Source organism: Nicotiana sylvestris, chromosome 7, assembly GCF_000393655.2.
Source record: "Nicotiana sylvestris chromosome 7, ASM39365v2, whole genome shotgun sequence".
Taxonomy (NCBI): Eukaryota; Viridiplantae; Streptophyta; class Magnoliopsida; order Solanales; family Solanaceae; genus Nicotiana; species Nicotiana sylvestris.
The window spans coordinates 28548458-28562960 of NC_091063.1; the positions used below are offsets into that span (position 1 = coordinate 28548458).

General features: G+C 36.8%; 1 protein-coding gene and 1 long non-coding RNA gene across 2 annotated transcripts; one reads left to right on the forward strand and one right to left on the reverse strand.

The window, feature by feature from the left end:
• The first annotated feature begins 903 nt into the window (after window positions 1-903).
• LOC104222559 (uncharacterized) lies at window positions 904-4327 on the forward strand. The gene is made up of 8 exons (XR_709958.2): window positions 904-1120; window positions 1846-1908; window positions 2044-2103; window positions 2483-2519; window positions 2606-2732; window positions 3403-3500; window positions 3682-3799; window positions 4122-4327. It is a non-coding gene; the product is annotated as an uncharacterized lncRNA (long non-coding RNA).
• An 8026-nt stretch (window positions 4328-12353) lies between these two features.
• LOC138872909 (uncharacterized) lies at window positions 12354-14166 on the reverse strand. Its single transcript, XM_070151329.1, has 4 exons — window positions 14014-14166; window positions 13776-13918; window positions 12870-13674; window positions 12354-12701 (listed from the first exon to the last, which is right to left on the reverse strand). Exons 1-4 carry the CDS (start codon window positions 14164-14166, stop codon window positions 12354-12356), a joined length of 1449 nt encoding a protein of 482 aa, XP_070007430.1.
• Window positions 14167-14503: the final 337 nt, after the last annotated feature.

The window sequence follows — 14503 nt, forward strand, 5'->3', positions numbered from 1 at the left end:
ATAGCATTTACAAAACTCTTTGTAAACCTAAGAATTAACTCTAATCCCTATGTAGCACACAACCTCAACTGTTGTGACACCTTCAAGTTAGCCTATAACTTGAACACTCAAAGTACCTATTACAAATGCTTCTATGAAAGCTGAAAAGGTACAAATTTAAACCACCTACTACAATTGAACTAGAATAAGAATAAACACAATGGAACGGGTTCTTCTATCTCGTTCAAGTAGCTTCAGGTTTGCACACTTGATTCACACACGAACTGCTTGCAAAAAGCATTGCTATTTTGCTCCCTATTCATGTTTAACTTCTGGTATGTGCAACACCAGTAAAAGAGAACAATCACTGTTATTTAATGAGTTAGTAATCAGAGTTTTATTGAGACTCAATTGTTGATCTTCCATCGAAGTTGAGTCCTTATTCAATACAAAATCCACTACAAAAAAACAGCGTTTAGCGACGGATTTTAGCGACAAGCCATATTCCGTAGCTAAATGACGACGGATTAGCGAGGAATTTTATTGTTTGTCGCCAAATAAGCTACAAAAAATTTAGTATCAAATATAGAGATGGATTAGCGACAAAAATTTACATCCATCGCTAAAAATGGGCGCTAAAAATTGGCGCCTTTATTTACCTACAAAATTAGCGACGAAAGTGGGGCGACAAAAATTATTAAAAAATAGTGACGGATTTAACGATAAAAAACTTTGTCGCTGCGTTTATATTACTTATCAAAACATCCCAAATTTAATTGCGACGAAAATTCCGTCGCTAGATTTGTAGAAATAATTTTGCCCAAGTTATTATTAGCGACAGAATTATGTCCGTCGCTATTTCTGTTGCTGTGTCTTTTTAAAGTTAAAGTTTATCTAGGGCACAAATCTGCTTACAGACTCACATTCTCTCTCTCTATCAAACTCGCCCACTTTCTCGCATCTTCAATAATGTGATATTCTTTCTTTCTTCCAATACAACAAATTGGGCGTGAATCTAAGGCTCATATACAATGGGAACATAGATATCCATATTTTTTTCTTCTAATTTTGTTGGTTCATAGCTATTCCTAGGTTGTTTGAACACGCCATCAAATGGGTGTTTCTTCAAATGAGTCTTTTGGTGAGTTCAAGATTACTTTTTTCCACTGTCTTTTAATTTTATATACATTTTTTAGTTCTACCACTTGTATAGAATTTGATGGATACTTTGAATACTGCTTTAACCCTCTGGATCTAGTATTCTCTTTGTTAATCTTTTGGTTTGGACAATTACGTAGTGGACCCCAACTATTTAAGAATTGAGTTGTGTTGTATGGCTGTGTTGAAATACTTTTTGGTTCTAGTAATTTTGTTAAATTTGACAACAACTTATTTACTTTTAAAGATGCTATTTTTTTTTGGACAAGGTAATAATGCTGCTTTAATCTTCTGGATTTGGTATTCTATTTGTTAATTTAGATCTTAGTTCAATTCTAAGTTAGATTTAGACTATGTGATATATAGCTGGCAAATTTATACTTCCTCCTATTTTCTTGATTTGGTTCTACATGTAAGTTTGCTTCAATTTTATGTCTTTCAGTGAATGGGGTATTAAAAGGTGCTCTATATTATTGGTTTATTATTTGAGCTTCTATTCATGGCTTGTGTTTACTTATTTTTTGTTGTAGTCTTTTATTGTTCTCATTATTGTAGATTAAATTGATATGATTTTCATGCTTCAATGGCTTGTTGATACACATTTACTCTAGTCTCTTTCAAGTTAGATATTGTATATGAAATTATTATTATGCTTTATCTCATAAACACTATGAGATTGAATGCAACTTTTTTGAAATATTCTTTCAGGATTTTGTAGTGCAAGTGAAAGACGGATTTGCACCTTGAAGTTCTTTGTTAGCTATCTCGATGGTATTTTTACAATGAGTACTATTATTAAATGATGGTTAAAGTTCATATCTCAAAAGGAAAAAAGTTGATCTACTTGATTGTCATGTTCTGTTTGTAGTTTGGCCTATTATTTTATGATTTTTTGTTATTTTTCAGTTATGCAATCTTGAAAATGATCTAAGGTTCTCATTCTTTTCCAAAAGGAAGGATCAACAGGTACTGCTGATTTGGCTGCCAATTACATTAGAGATGCTTGTGACAACATGTATTTAAATAGAGACATTGATTAATTTTCTTTCATCCTTACAATTTGCTTTTGTGGACCATAAAATTATATAAATTGATACTTATCTGCCCTGCAAAAAAAAATTGGAATGCATTAATAACCTCCCATCATTTTCCTATTATGCTACAAGTCTTCAACATCCTGCTACAACACTCATCTTAAAATGTTTCAGTGCAAGTCATTTACATATTAAATGTATTATGAACGCATTAGAGATCCCAATTTCTTTACTGTTTCCTGATGCGTATATTGGTTGCATTACTTTGTTTAACAATGGATTACTGTTTCTTAACTCTTTCATCATTACAGTTTGCTTTCAGACGCTTCTTACTATTTCTCCCACGGGGTTAGTCTATGCTTGTACTATTGTTTTTTTATATATTGTTATTGATATATGATATACCTTGAAATACTGCCTTCTAATTTGTTCAGGTTAGAACCTTCAAGAGAATGCTCTGAGTGTATAACTAATTCTTTCAAGCATGAAATTAATTCTAATGGAATCAACTGGAAAAGCGTCTCGGATGAGACAAAAAGATTTTATTTTGGAGAATTCAAGGTATAATCCATCACTATTGAATTTATAAAGTATATTAACTTTTATATGTATTGTTCTCTTCTTTGCAAATGAGCAGACCCGACTTAGTATTCCTGAAGAACTTGAACTGGTAGGTTTTATATCATGTTATACCTTTAATAGAAGTTATATTTGGATATGGATGCATCTCATGATTTTACTTTCTCATGTTGTTAAATCTTATATCAGTAAGAAGTTTTATTATCCCTCTATAGCTGTATTGAAAAAAGTCATTTGTCTAAATGGAAAGATGTAATGTACTTGTAAAAATCGGAGCTGATATCATATCATATCCTATGTTAGTTATGCTTCTTTTATCTTATTTGAGAAATCTTTTTTGTTGTAGTTGGTTACTGAGTTTTAGCTGTGAGAAATCGCAGTTTTGGTTGTAATTAAAATGGTAAATTTACATAAAGATGTTGTGTAGGCTGTGATTTGGTGGTGTTTGATTGTAGTGTAGCTCGAAAATATTTTGTCGTCTACTTTCTGCGTCTTTTAGAAAAGGTTGGGAAGAACTGGAGAAATAAGAATTCTTCTTTATGAGATAATATTTCAGCTGTTTTATTTATTTAGACGATGTGAGAGGTGACACATTATCGATACCTTCATTAATTTATTTCTAAGTCCAGATCTGTGTATCTCTAATTTCTAGATATTTTGATGAGGCTGCTGTACAGAAGGTCTTCTGAAGTCCCTTGATAACTATATCAAGTGGCGCAACTATATGAACATCCCACCTGTGTGGAGCAAGTAAGGTTTCATGTGTCAGCGTGTTTTGATCGTGCACTGTAAAATTATTTCATCTTAATAGAACTGTAGTTTTTCTACTTGGAAAGATATTTTCATCTTAGTATAGTCAAAAACTGCCATTGATACTGTAACTGATATTTTTGTGCTCTGAGTTTCTGATACTATGCTTGTGCTTTTGCAGTTTGGATGTAGTTAGCAAGGAGAAGAAGTTGTTATTCATTTCTTTGTATTTCTTAATCTGGGGTGAAGCTGCTAACATTCGGTTCATTCCAGAATGCTTGTGCTACATATTCCATCATGTATGTCAATTTGGTGTACCTTTTGTCTCTTGACCATTTTAGAAATCTTTTCAATTTAATGATCTCCATTCTCCTTTGTCTTCTTGTGATAATGACCTGTCAGTATATTCTAAGTTTGTTCTTTAAGTGTAATTTGCCCTTTGTCTCCAGGGCATTCTCTTTGGTGGTAGGGTATGTAGGATTATGGGATAAGAGGGTGCACTATAAATTTCTTAAGATGAAAGTGCAAAAACCATAAGAGAGAAGCCATAATTATGATTACTTCATCCCAAGTGTTTTGATCTTACTTTTGCTTTGCTTGGAACAATTAATTTTACGACAGATGGGAAGGGAACTGGAGGAGATACTATGACAGCAGGTTGCACATCATCAGCTTGTTTAGTTTCTGGTTGTTGATCCTTTGCTTATAGACCATTTCATCCTCCAAACTGCAGTTTATACACAGCTGATAAATCCAAAAGTGACGACAAAATCGAATGTGGTTACTATAGATGAAGTAGATGATAGAATTTACCTTTCTGTTTTTGATGAAGCTGAAGCAGGCAGAAGCATATTGGCTAGTGTTGTAGCATCTTTACTACACACTATAAAAGTGTGCATGAACAGCTAAAAAAGGTTACAAAGTGTGCATGAACATCATCTTTACTCATATTGGCTAGTGTTGTAGCATAAGAATGGTTACCTCATCATAAGTTTGTCACAATGCTAAAAGAATCTTTGTAATCCAGTTATTTGTTAGATACCTCTAGAACTCAATACAAGTAGCTACAAACTTGCATTGTGACAAAACTAGAGAATACCAAATTGTTCCTTGCTTCGCTGTATTTCAGGTGAAATCCTATCAAGAAATGTTCTAATGGATATAAATTTGATTTACCTTTGGTAGTTAATTTGCTAAGTCATGAATATTTTGAAAGTTTTTTTGAGTTAAGATCTTAACAAACGCAAGTGATGCTCTTCATTGCCTCAAATGCATGTGTGTTAGACAATTGAATTATCTTACTAGGCTACTAGCTGAGGAATCTCATTACAATATCATGGATGTATGTCAAATGACAATTAACTTCAAATTGTTGCAACAATACCATGAACTTATATGCTCTGTGTATTAAGCTCTAACTTGTGTCCCCGTGCTTTTGGATTTCCTCAAGTATACTAATTATTAACTCTTCTACAGATGTGGCACCAATAGTTCCTTCCTCTTCTGCTGCTACTAACATTGATGAGGTTCATGCATTGGGTTCTGGCGATGACCATGACTCTCCAGCCTCGCATAGTTAGCCTATTTTGTTTAGACTTTATATTGTTGGTGCTTGTGGATGTTTTGTACTTAACGATACGATTGTATGCATTATACTATATATTATAGACCTTGTTGAATGTTAATTTATATTAATATCTGTCACTTTAATTAAGTGTATTTAATAGCATTTATGTAATATGCTTGAACAGGGTACATTTAAAATAATAAATAATTTTTTTTAAAAAAAATTAGTGACAGATATGTTTCGTAGCTAAAATTACAGCACTAAATTAAATATTGCGACGGATTGGCAACAAAAGATTTTTATCGTTGAAACCAGGAAGAACTAGCGACGGATTGTTTCGTTGCTAAAAAGAATAAACGACGAATTTTGTTATGAAGTATAGCGACAAAATTAGTCAAAATAGCGATGACACAAAGCAAAATAGCGACGGATATTTTGGTCACAAAATTTGGCTACAAATATATTTCATCGCTAATCTGTCGCTAGATCTGCGACGATTTTGTATTTTTCGTCGCTATGAGCTTAGCAACGAGCATTTTAGCGAAAAACTTGAATCCGTCGTGAATTCGTCGCTAAACTCTTTTAGCGACGGAAATAACATCTACCGCGACGGAATACGTCCGTCGCTAACCGCTGTTTTTTTTGTAGTGATCCAACTCTATCATTTATTCGGATTGTGTGATTGTGTCCTCTTCCCATAAGAAGACTTTCTCTCCTCATCCAATATGCAACATTTTCGATCAATTCAAGAGATATTGCTGCTTGATTACTGAGACTTATCTCCTTCATATGTATCTCACATGTCTAGGTTGATAAATATTATGCCTCACATGATGAACCTGGTCCATGACTGAGTTCATTTGTCATTCTTCAAAACTTCACCTGAACTTTGGCTAACAAACTCCCCCTTTTTGATGATGACAAACTCTGTGCTTTTACTAATCAAAGAACCTGTAGGAACTCAGCTTGACCATCAACACATTAACTTAGAATTTTAACTTATCATCAAGGACCAAATTTAATTAGGTTATAAATATCACATTATTCAAAATAAAGAGTAAAGCACAATATATTTTCCCCCTTTTGGCATCATCGAAAAGTTGCATGCACTGTGAATCCTAGATTTTAGTAATTAGTCATGGCCACTTGGGCAACTGTAAGTGAAAACATGGATGAAATCATCAATAAGCAACAAACATATTCAAACTATTAAGAGCAAAATCTTCATAGAACAAGAGAAACAACAGTTGTCATTTATAAGATATGTTTCCACCAACAAACCACAAAAAGAAAGAAAAACTTCCAAAGCATGAGCAAAAAAATGAAAAAGTCCCTAATCTGGGTCACTAGGGGTACTAGATTGGTTCAGAAGACAACAACTGGACATCCTAAGGCTTGGAGGAACTAGAGGGTTGGGTTTGGAGAAGGTTGAGCATATTCTGAAGCATCCCATCACTCTTCTCCTTTTCTTTTGCTAGCTCAGTTCTAAGGCCATTTCTTTCAGTTTCCAGTTTAGCTACACGAGCCTGGAGCCGAGCAATTTCAGCATCCTTAGATCCACACTCTTGAACCAAAGCCCTAACCTTGCTATTTACAGGTGTCTTCAGGGATGAACCAGGTTCAACTGGGGTGGCATTGACTGGATAGTCACAAGCCAGAAGAGTCTTGACGCTAAAGTGTTCCTTGCTTGATGCCATCTCCCATTTGTTCAAAGGCACATTCAGCCTATCCAGAACAGTAGTCAATATGAACCTATATGGAGTGGCATGAGCCTTGGAGCCATTTATGACCATGTCCAGTAATTTGACAATAAAGGCAGGCCAATTGATCTGCATTCCTCTCACAAGGCACTCCATAAGAACTAGGTCCATGTAGTTGGCAGTGTTCCTCCTCTCCTGTCTGGGCAGCAGGAACTTGTTAACAAATTCAAACAATACCTTGTGCTCAGGCCTCATCTCACTTTTCTGCACAAACCTGGCTTCAGGCACATCTTCAGCAGTTGCGGCATCACAAAAATTCCTAGTGATTTGAAGAGCAGTAGGGAGAGAATCTAGACATGGCCACCTTTGCCTTGTATAATCATCATACCCCTCACTAGGTATGTCTAGAACTTTACCCAATTTGAGTGCATCAAACTGCACCCTTACTCCTTTCACTATAATGCTGACTACCCCATTCTTCACTGTGGCATGGCCATAACTCAATCAATTCTTTCCTAGCTAGCCTCCCATCCATTTTAAAGACCATGTCCTTCCAACCTTGTGCAGCTAGGGCATCCACCAGTCTTCTCATTCCTAGCTCATCCAGGTCTCTCAACAGTCTTCCTTTCAAAAAAAATTCTTCTGCCAAAGATGGCAAACCTATCTTATTACTTTTCAGATTCCTCTTCTTCTTCTTCTCCACTCCATTCTTCTTCTTCCTTAGTAATTTTTACCTGCTTACCTTTCACTGCAGATCTGGTTCTTTTGGGTAAAGATGGTTCATCAGATACAGGTTCAGAGGAAGATTTCTTGGAAGAAGCCTTGGCCCTTTTTGGTTTGGGTGTAGGAACCTCCACAGTTGTTCCCCTTTCTTGATGGACCAGTTCCATCTCCTCTTCTTCTTTTTCTTCTGCAACCTCAGAACTCTCCACAACCTTTGCTTTTCCCTTCTCCTTCTTTTTCTTTTTGCTTTTTTCCAGAGCTTTCTGTAACTCAGTTTCACTTTGTCTGACCCTGATTCTAGTGGGGATGACATTTTGCTTTTCTTTGTTGGCTTGGAAGCAGTTGGAGCCTTTTGTGTGGAAGCTTTACGCTTCTTTGGATCATAACTGGCCCCAACCCTCTTTAGAAGATCAGCTAGTGTTTCCTCAACAGATGAACCAGGTTCATCTTGTTGCTTGCTTAGATGCACAAGCCCTTCAGCCGCCTCCCCAGAACCACTTCCCCCTGACTTGGTGCCACCTTCTTCAACACCTCCACAGTAGCCAGAACTTTTTCTTTCCCATTTCTCCTCTCATCACCACTTGCTCCCTATATTTTTCTTTCTTTTTACCTCCACTTCTACTAGATTAAACCCCCTTTACATCTTTGACAGGAACAACCAAGAAAAACCTATTTTCTACATTTTCAACCACAGTAGAGAGTACCACACAAGAACTTACCTCACCAGGGGTTTCTTGAATTTTGGCAGTGTCAGAAGACCCATGTTCTTCTCCTTCGCTGGCAGAAATAAAAGCTTCAGACTCAGAGCTTGAGTCAGAATCTTGAGTAGGACTTTCCTTTCTCTGGCTAGCCTTCAATTTCTCATTTAGAACTTTTCTTAGAGCTCCAGAAGCTACAGTTTTTCTAGCCAACATTTTCTGCCTACAAAACCTAGGTTTTGGGGTTTTACTAGGCGGTGTAGATGAGGATGTATTCGAAGGGGATACTGGTGGGGGAGTTCCAGGATTATCTTGGGGGTTAGTCATGGTGGATTATTTCTTAAGAAAAATTTGGGAATTTTGGAGAGAAGAAGGGCGATAAGAACGTGAGAAGCGTTTTGACGGTTATGGACTAATGAAGAAGAGGTGTGGCGTGTATTTAAAGATGATTAGACTTAAATGCAGTAACAACAGCTTTTCAGAGGTCAATTATAAGTCTAATAAAGATGTAATTCCGTTCTCTTAGTGATTATTAGGCATGGCTAGATTTTAGGCAAAAATCCCGATTTTTAGAGTTCTAGGGGAACGAAACAGGTTCAATGCTCAACGGATAGAATTTCTGGGAATTTGATGAATGTAGGACTTCTGCTCATGATTGGAAAAATAATCTTTCTAATTGTGCAGAGTACAGAAAATATACCTGAGCTTTTCTTATGAACACATACTGATGAACTTGGTTCTTTATATAGAACTCTCTTGAACATGCCTCAAATGCCAAAATAGAAGAAACTTTGTAAGAGATCAGTGAGTCATACACATGTCACAGGAGTATACTAATTAAAGTATGAAACTGAGTAAGAATTGATCTAGATATTTACACAAAGTTAGAACTCCTAACCAAAAATTATTTTTTTTCATTGTGCATTCTGAACTGGACCTATTAGGTGATCTTAATCATCCCTAACTCCAACCCGTTCCTCTCAAAGTTTTCTCTACTTAGTGCTTTATTGAAAATGTCAGCTATTTGTTTATCAGTAGCACAGAATTCTATTGAAATCAATCCTTTCTCATAGTTATCTCTTAAGAAGTGGTGTCTAACATCTATGTGCTTAGTCCTCTTATGATGAACAGGGTTCTTTGTCATACTTATAGCACTAGTGTTATCACATAATGGTGGAATACATCCCACTTTAATTCCAAAATCTACCAGTTGTTGTTTGATCCATAGCAATTGAGCACAACAGGAAGCAGCGGCAACATACTCAGCTTGAGCAGTAGATAGGGCCACAGAATTTTGCTTTTTGGTAGCCCATGACACAAGACATGAACCAAGGAAATGTGCCATACCTGAGGTGCTTTTCCTGTCCACTAAGATACCTGCATAATCAGCATCAACATACCCTACTAGATTGAAATTACTACCTTTAGGGTACCAAAGACACAGATCAGTGGTGCCTTTCAGGTATCTCAGTATCCTCTTTACCGCAGTCAAGTGGGACTCTTTTGGATTTGCTTGAAAACAAGCACAAAGCCCTACACTAAAAATGATGTCAGGTCTGCTTGCAATAAAATACAAGAGTGAACCAATCATACCCCTATACAACTTTTGATCGACTAATGAACCAGGTTCATCAATATCTAATTTGGTGGCAGTTGAAATGGGTGTGTCTATTTCTTTAGATTCCTCCATTTTAAACTTTTTGATAAGCTCTTTCGTATACTTCTGCTGATGAATCATGGTTCCATTTGGACTTTGTTTGATCTGCAAGCCTAAAAAGAAGTTAACCTCACCCATCATACTCATTTCAAACTCACTGCCCATTATTTTGCAAAGTCCTTACTCAGCCTATCAGTGGTAGCCCCAAATATGATGTCATCCACATATATTTGAACAATAAGGAGATCTTTACCTTTTTCCCTTAAAAATAAGGTACTGTCAATTTTACCTCTTTTGTAACCATGCTCCAGTAGGAATTTGGATAATCGTTCATACCAAGCTCTTGGGGCATGCGTGAGCCCATAGAGAGCCTTGTCTAACTTGTACACATGCTCAGTACATTCCATGCTCTCAAACCCTGGAGGTTGTTTCACAAACACTTCTTCCTTTAGGTAGCCATTCAGGAAGGCACTTTTGACATCCATCTGATGAAGAGTGAATTCCATGTGTGCTGCAAAGGCTATGAGGAGTCTGATTGCCTTTAGTCTTGCAACTGGAGCAAATGTCTTATCATAGTCTATGCCCTCCTCTTGGTTGTATCCTTATACCACCAGTCTTGCTTTGTTTCATGTAACTGTTCCATCTTTATCAAGTTTGTTTTTGAAGACCCATTTTGTACCAATGACTGATCTGTCCTTGGGTCTCGGAACTAGATTCCAAACTTGACTTCTTTCAAATTGGCTGAGTTCATCTTGCATTGCATTCACCCAATCTACATTCTGCAAAGCTTCAACAACATTTTTAGGTTCAATAAGAGATAGGAAAGCATCAAAAGCACACAGATTCTTTAGCTGTGATCTAGTTTTGACTCCAGATGTTGGATCAGTAATAATGTTCTCAATGGGATGAGAACTTTGATACTTGTGAGGTTTCAAAACCAACTGGTTTCTGCTAGATGTCTCTCCCATGTTTTGTTGCTGAGGAACAGGTTCATGAACAAGTTCCTCTAGGGGGTTTGATTCAATTTCTCCTTGATTAGTTCCCCTTGTCAGGTTGTCCTGATTTGAAAGACCTGTTCCATCACCTGTTTCTTCTTTTGATGCCACTTTGACTTGTGTTGGGGATTCAATCAATTCCTTTACCAATCTAATGGCTTCATCTTCATGTTCCTGTCTCTTAGAAAGAATGTTAGTTTCATTAAATACTATATGTACACTTTCTTCTACACACAGAGTTCTTTTATTAAACACTTTATATGCTTTGCTATGTGAAGAATATCCCAAGAATACTCCCTCATCACTTCTGGGATCAAACTTACCTAGGGTGTCTTTTTCAATATTGTGCACATAACACTTGCAACCAAATGCCCTAAGATGGGATATGTTTGGTTTTCTCCCTTTAAGTAACTCATAGGGAGTCTTCTCTACCAGAGGTCTGGTCATGCATCTATTGATTATGTAACATGCAGTGTTTACGGTCTCTACCCAGAAGCTGTAGGGCAATTTACTAGAAAGCAACATGGTTCTAGACATGTCCTCCAGAGTTCTATTCTTCCTTTCAACTACTCCATTTTGTTGAGGGGTCCTAGGGGCAGAGAAATTATGATCTATACCATTTTCATCACAGAATTCAGCAAACTTGGAATTTTCAAATTCAGTTCCATGATCAGACCTAATGGATGCAAGTTGATTTCCTAATTGTTTCTGAGTTTTTCTAACAAATGCAATAAACATGTCGAATGCTTCATCTTTGGAGGTTAGAAATAGAACCAAGGTAAATCTAGCATAATCATCGACAAGCACCATTACATATTTCTTTCCACCTCTGCTCATGGTTCTTATTGGACCACATAGATCCATATGGACCAGTTCCAACGACTTGGTTGTACTTACCATTTTCTTACTTTTGAAGGATGATCTTACCTGCTTCCCCCTTGCACATGCATCACAAACTTTGTCTTCCTTGAACTTGATATTAGGTAACCCTTTCACCAAGTTTATAGAGACTAATTTGTTTAGCTGATTTAGACTTGCATGACCAAGTATTTTGTACCACAGGAGGGGATCATTAACCAACACACTTAAGCAAGTGAGTTTATTTTCTGAGAGAGTAGACAAATCTACAATGTAAATATTGTTAACTCTTTTTCCATGCAAAACAATCTTGTCAGTGGTAAGGTTAATCACAAAGCATTTGGTAGAGGTAAAAGCTACAAGATTACCTCTGTCACACAATTGTGACACACTTATTAGGCTATATTTCAAGCCATCTATCAGGTAGACATTCTCTATGGAATGAGAATCTGTTTTGCCTACCTTTTCAACCTCAATTATCTCACCTTTCTTTCCTTTACAAAAGGAGACATTACCTCCTTTTAAGTCCTCAAGTGAAAGTAACTGGTCCTTGTTCCCAGTCATATGTTTTGAGCAGCCACTATCCATATATCATATTTGGCTCATCCCTTTCACTTGGAACTGCAAAAAGAAATCAAGGGTTAGTCTTAGGAACTCAAACTAGTTTGGGTCCTTTTCTATAGGCAAAAGGATGAATCAGATTCCTTCTTGCCCACCCAAACAGCTTGTCTTTCGCTTGAACAAAGACTTTGTTCTTTTGACTGGCCTTTTCTTTTGCATTACATTCATTTTTGTAATGGCCAGCCTTGCCACAGTGTGTGCAGATTTTATTTTCAGGAAGAGTGAGGTACTTTTTTCTAGAGTCCCATTTTGGAGCTTGAGTCCCATAGCCAAGTCCCTTTTTGTTGCTACTGTGATGCTCTTGCATCCAAGAGAGTGCATCAGAAGCTTTGTTCCACTTGCAAGTTCTATCTAGTTCATATTTCACCTTTCCTAGATCTTCCTTCAGGACTTTGATGAGTTCATCTTTCTTATACAATTCATCTTTCATTTTTCCCAAGTTTTCTTCTAGAGTGAGATATGTGTGATCAGTTTTCTTCTTTCTTGTTCCTAGTTTCAGTTTTAAGTTTTCAGACCTAAGTTCTAGGACACTGTTATCAAGTTCAAGAACCTGGTTCTTTAACTCAGCATTTGTGTTATCACTCTCATTAGCCCTAGACTCTAGACTTTTGCATTTTGCTTTTAGGATCACACATTCCCTAGACAGAACTTTTTTCACATTGTTAATTATCTCAGACTCATCGATGAAGTCTAGTAGTAGCTCAACCAACTTTTCTTTAGAAAAAAATTTAATCTTATTTTTTAGATGAAGGATATTTACCTCTTGTTCATCATCTGATTCTCCGATGGCCATCAATGCTTGCTCTTCTTCAGCTTCATCTTCCAAATCTTCATCTGAAGTTTCTCCCCAAGCAACAACCATAGACTTGGTTGAACCTTTGTTCCTTTTTGGTTGTACTTGTTCCTCCTTCCTGTTCCTTCGTTCAACCCTTTCTTTCTTCCACTCAATTTCCCATTGAGGGCAGTTCTTGATCATGTGATCAATCTTACCACACCTGTAGCAACCCTCATTGGTCTGTTTCTCAGAAGCTTTTGACTTGTTGAAGGTTGTACCTCTTGAAGAACCCTTTCCTCTCATTAGGTACTTTTTGAATTCTCTAATGATCATAGCCATCTCATCATCTTCCAGATCTAAACCTTCAACAATTCTGAGAGCTAGGTTTCTCTCCTTCTTGGGTGTATCCATCTTCATGGTTTGCCTTCTCAGTTCATAAGCAGTAAGATGTGCAATCAGTTCATCCAGTCTGAGAGTAGCAATATTCTTGGATTCCTGAATGGCCGTGATTTTGCTTTCCCATGAGACTGGCAGAACCCTTGTCAGGATTTTCTCAACCTTGTCTTTTTCAAGAATAATCCTTCCAAGGGCTTAAGTTTATTTGTTAGTGTAGTGAACCTAGTATACATCTCTTGGATAGTTTCTCCTTCCTTCATAGTAAAATTCTCATATTAAGAATACAGCAGTGTTCCTCTGGATCTTTTCACTTGAGATGTTCCTTCATGAGCCACTTGCAAAGTGTCCCATATCTCCTTGGCAGTAGTACAACTTTGGATCCTACTGTACTCATCTGGACCTAGTCCACACACAAGCCATTTCTTGGCCTTAGCATTTTCTCCCACTTTTTTAGGTCTTCAGCAGTGCAGTTAGCCCTTGTCTTTGGCACAACCACTCCTTCCTCTTATTTTATCGTAGTTGCCAAAGGACCATCTATGAATATGTCCCAGAGTTCATAGTCTTCTCCTATTATGTGATCTTTCATCCTGTTCTTCCACCAAGAGTAGTACTGTCCATTGAACAGTGGAGTCCTGGCAGTTGATTGCACTTCCCAGTTCCCAGGTGGTGCACTCATGTTGATCTTTTCCTAAGGTGTTTGACTTTCAAAGATAACCTGCTCTGATTCTAATTGATGTTCTAAAAGTCAATACAACACAAAAGGGGCGGGTGATTTGTGTGGTACCCAATTTTTTGATCTAGAAGAACCTGGTTCTTCTAGGTATTCTAACTGCTACTGTTGCGGAATTAAAAGTGCAGAAAATAAAGAACACAAAGATTTTTACGTGGAAAACACTTAGCTCAAAAGGTGAAAAAACCACGACCTACTACTTAGTAGGATTTTTCCAAACATCCACTAAAATCACTGAGCCAAAATAGCATTTACAAAACTCTTTGTAAATCTAAGGATTAAC

What these genes read in the sequence shown, in the direction of transcription:
- LOC138872909 (XM_070151329.1), bottom strand. Translation starts at nt 14,166, where the DNA reads ATGAGTGCACCACCTGGGAACTGGGAAGTGCAATCAACTGCCAGGACT. An exon ending in AGATCCAGAGGAACACTGCT is followed by an intron (nt 13,675 to 13,775) that starts GTATTCTTAATA and finishes AGCCCTTGGAAG; the next exon opens with GATTATTCTTGAAAAAGACA. An exon ending in ATGCTGAGTTAAAGAACCAG is followed by an intron (nt 12,702 to 12,869) that starts GTTCTTGAACTT and finishes AAAGTCCTGAAG; the next exon opens with GAAGATCTAGGAAAGGTGAA.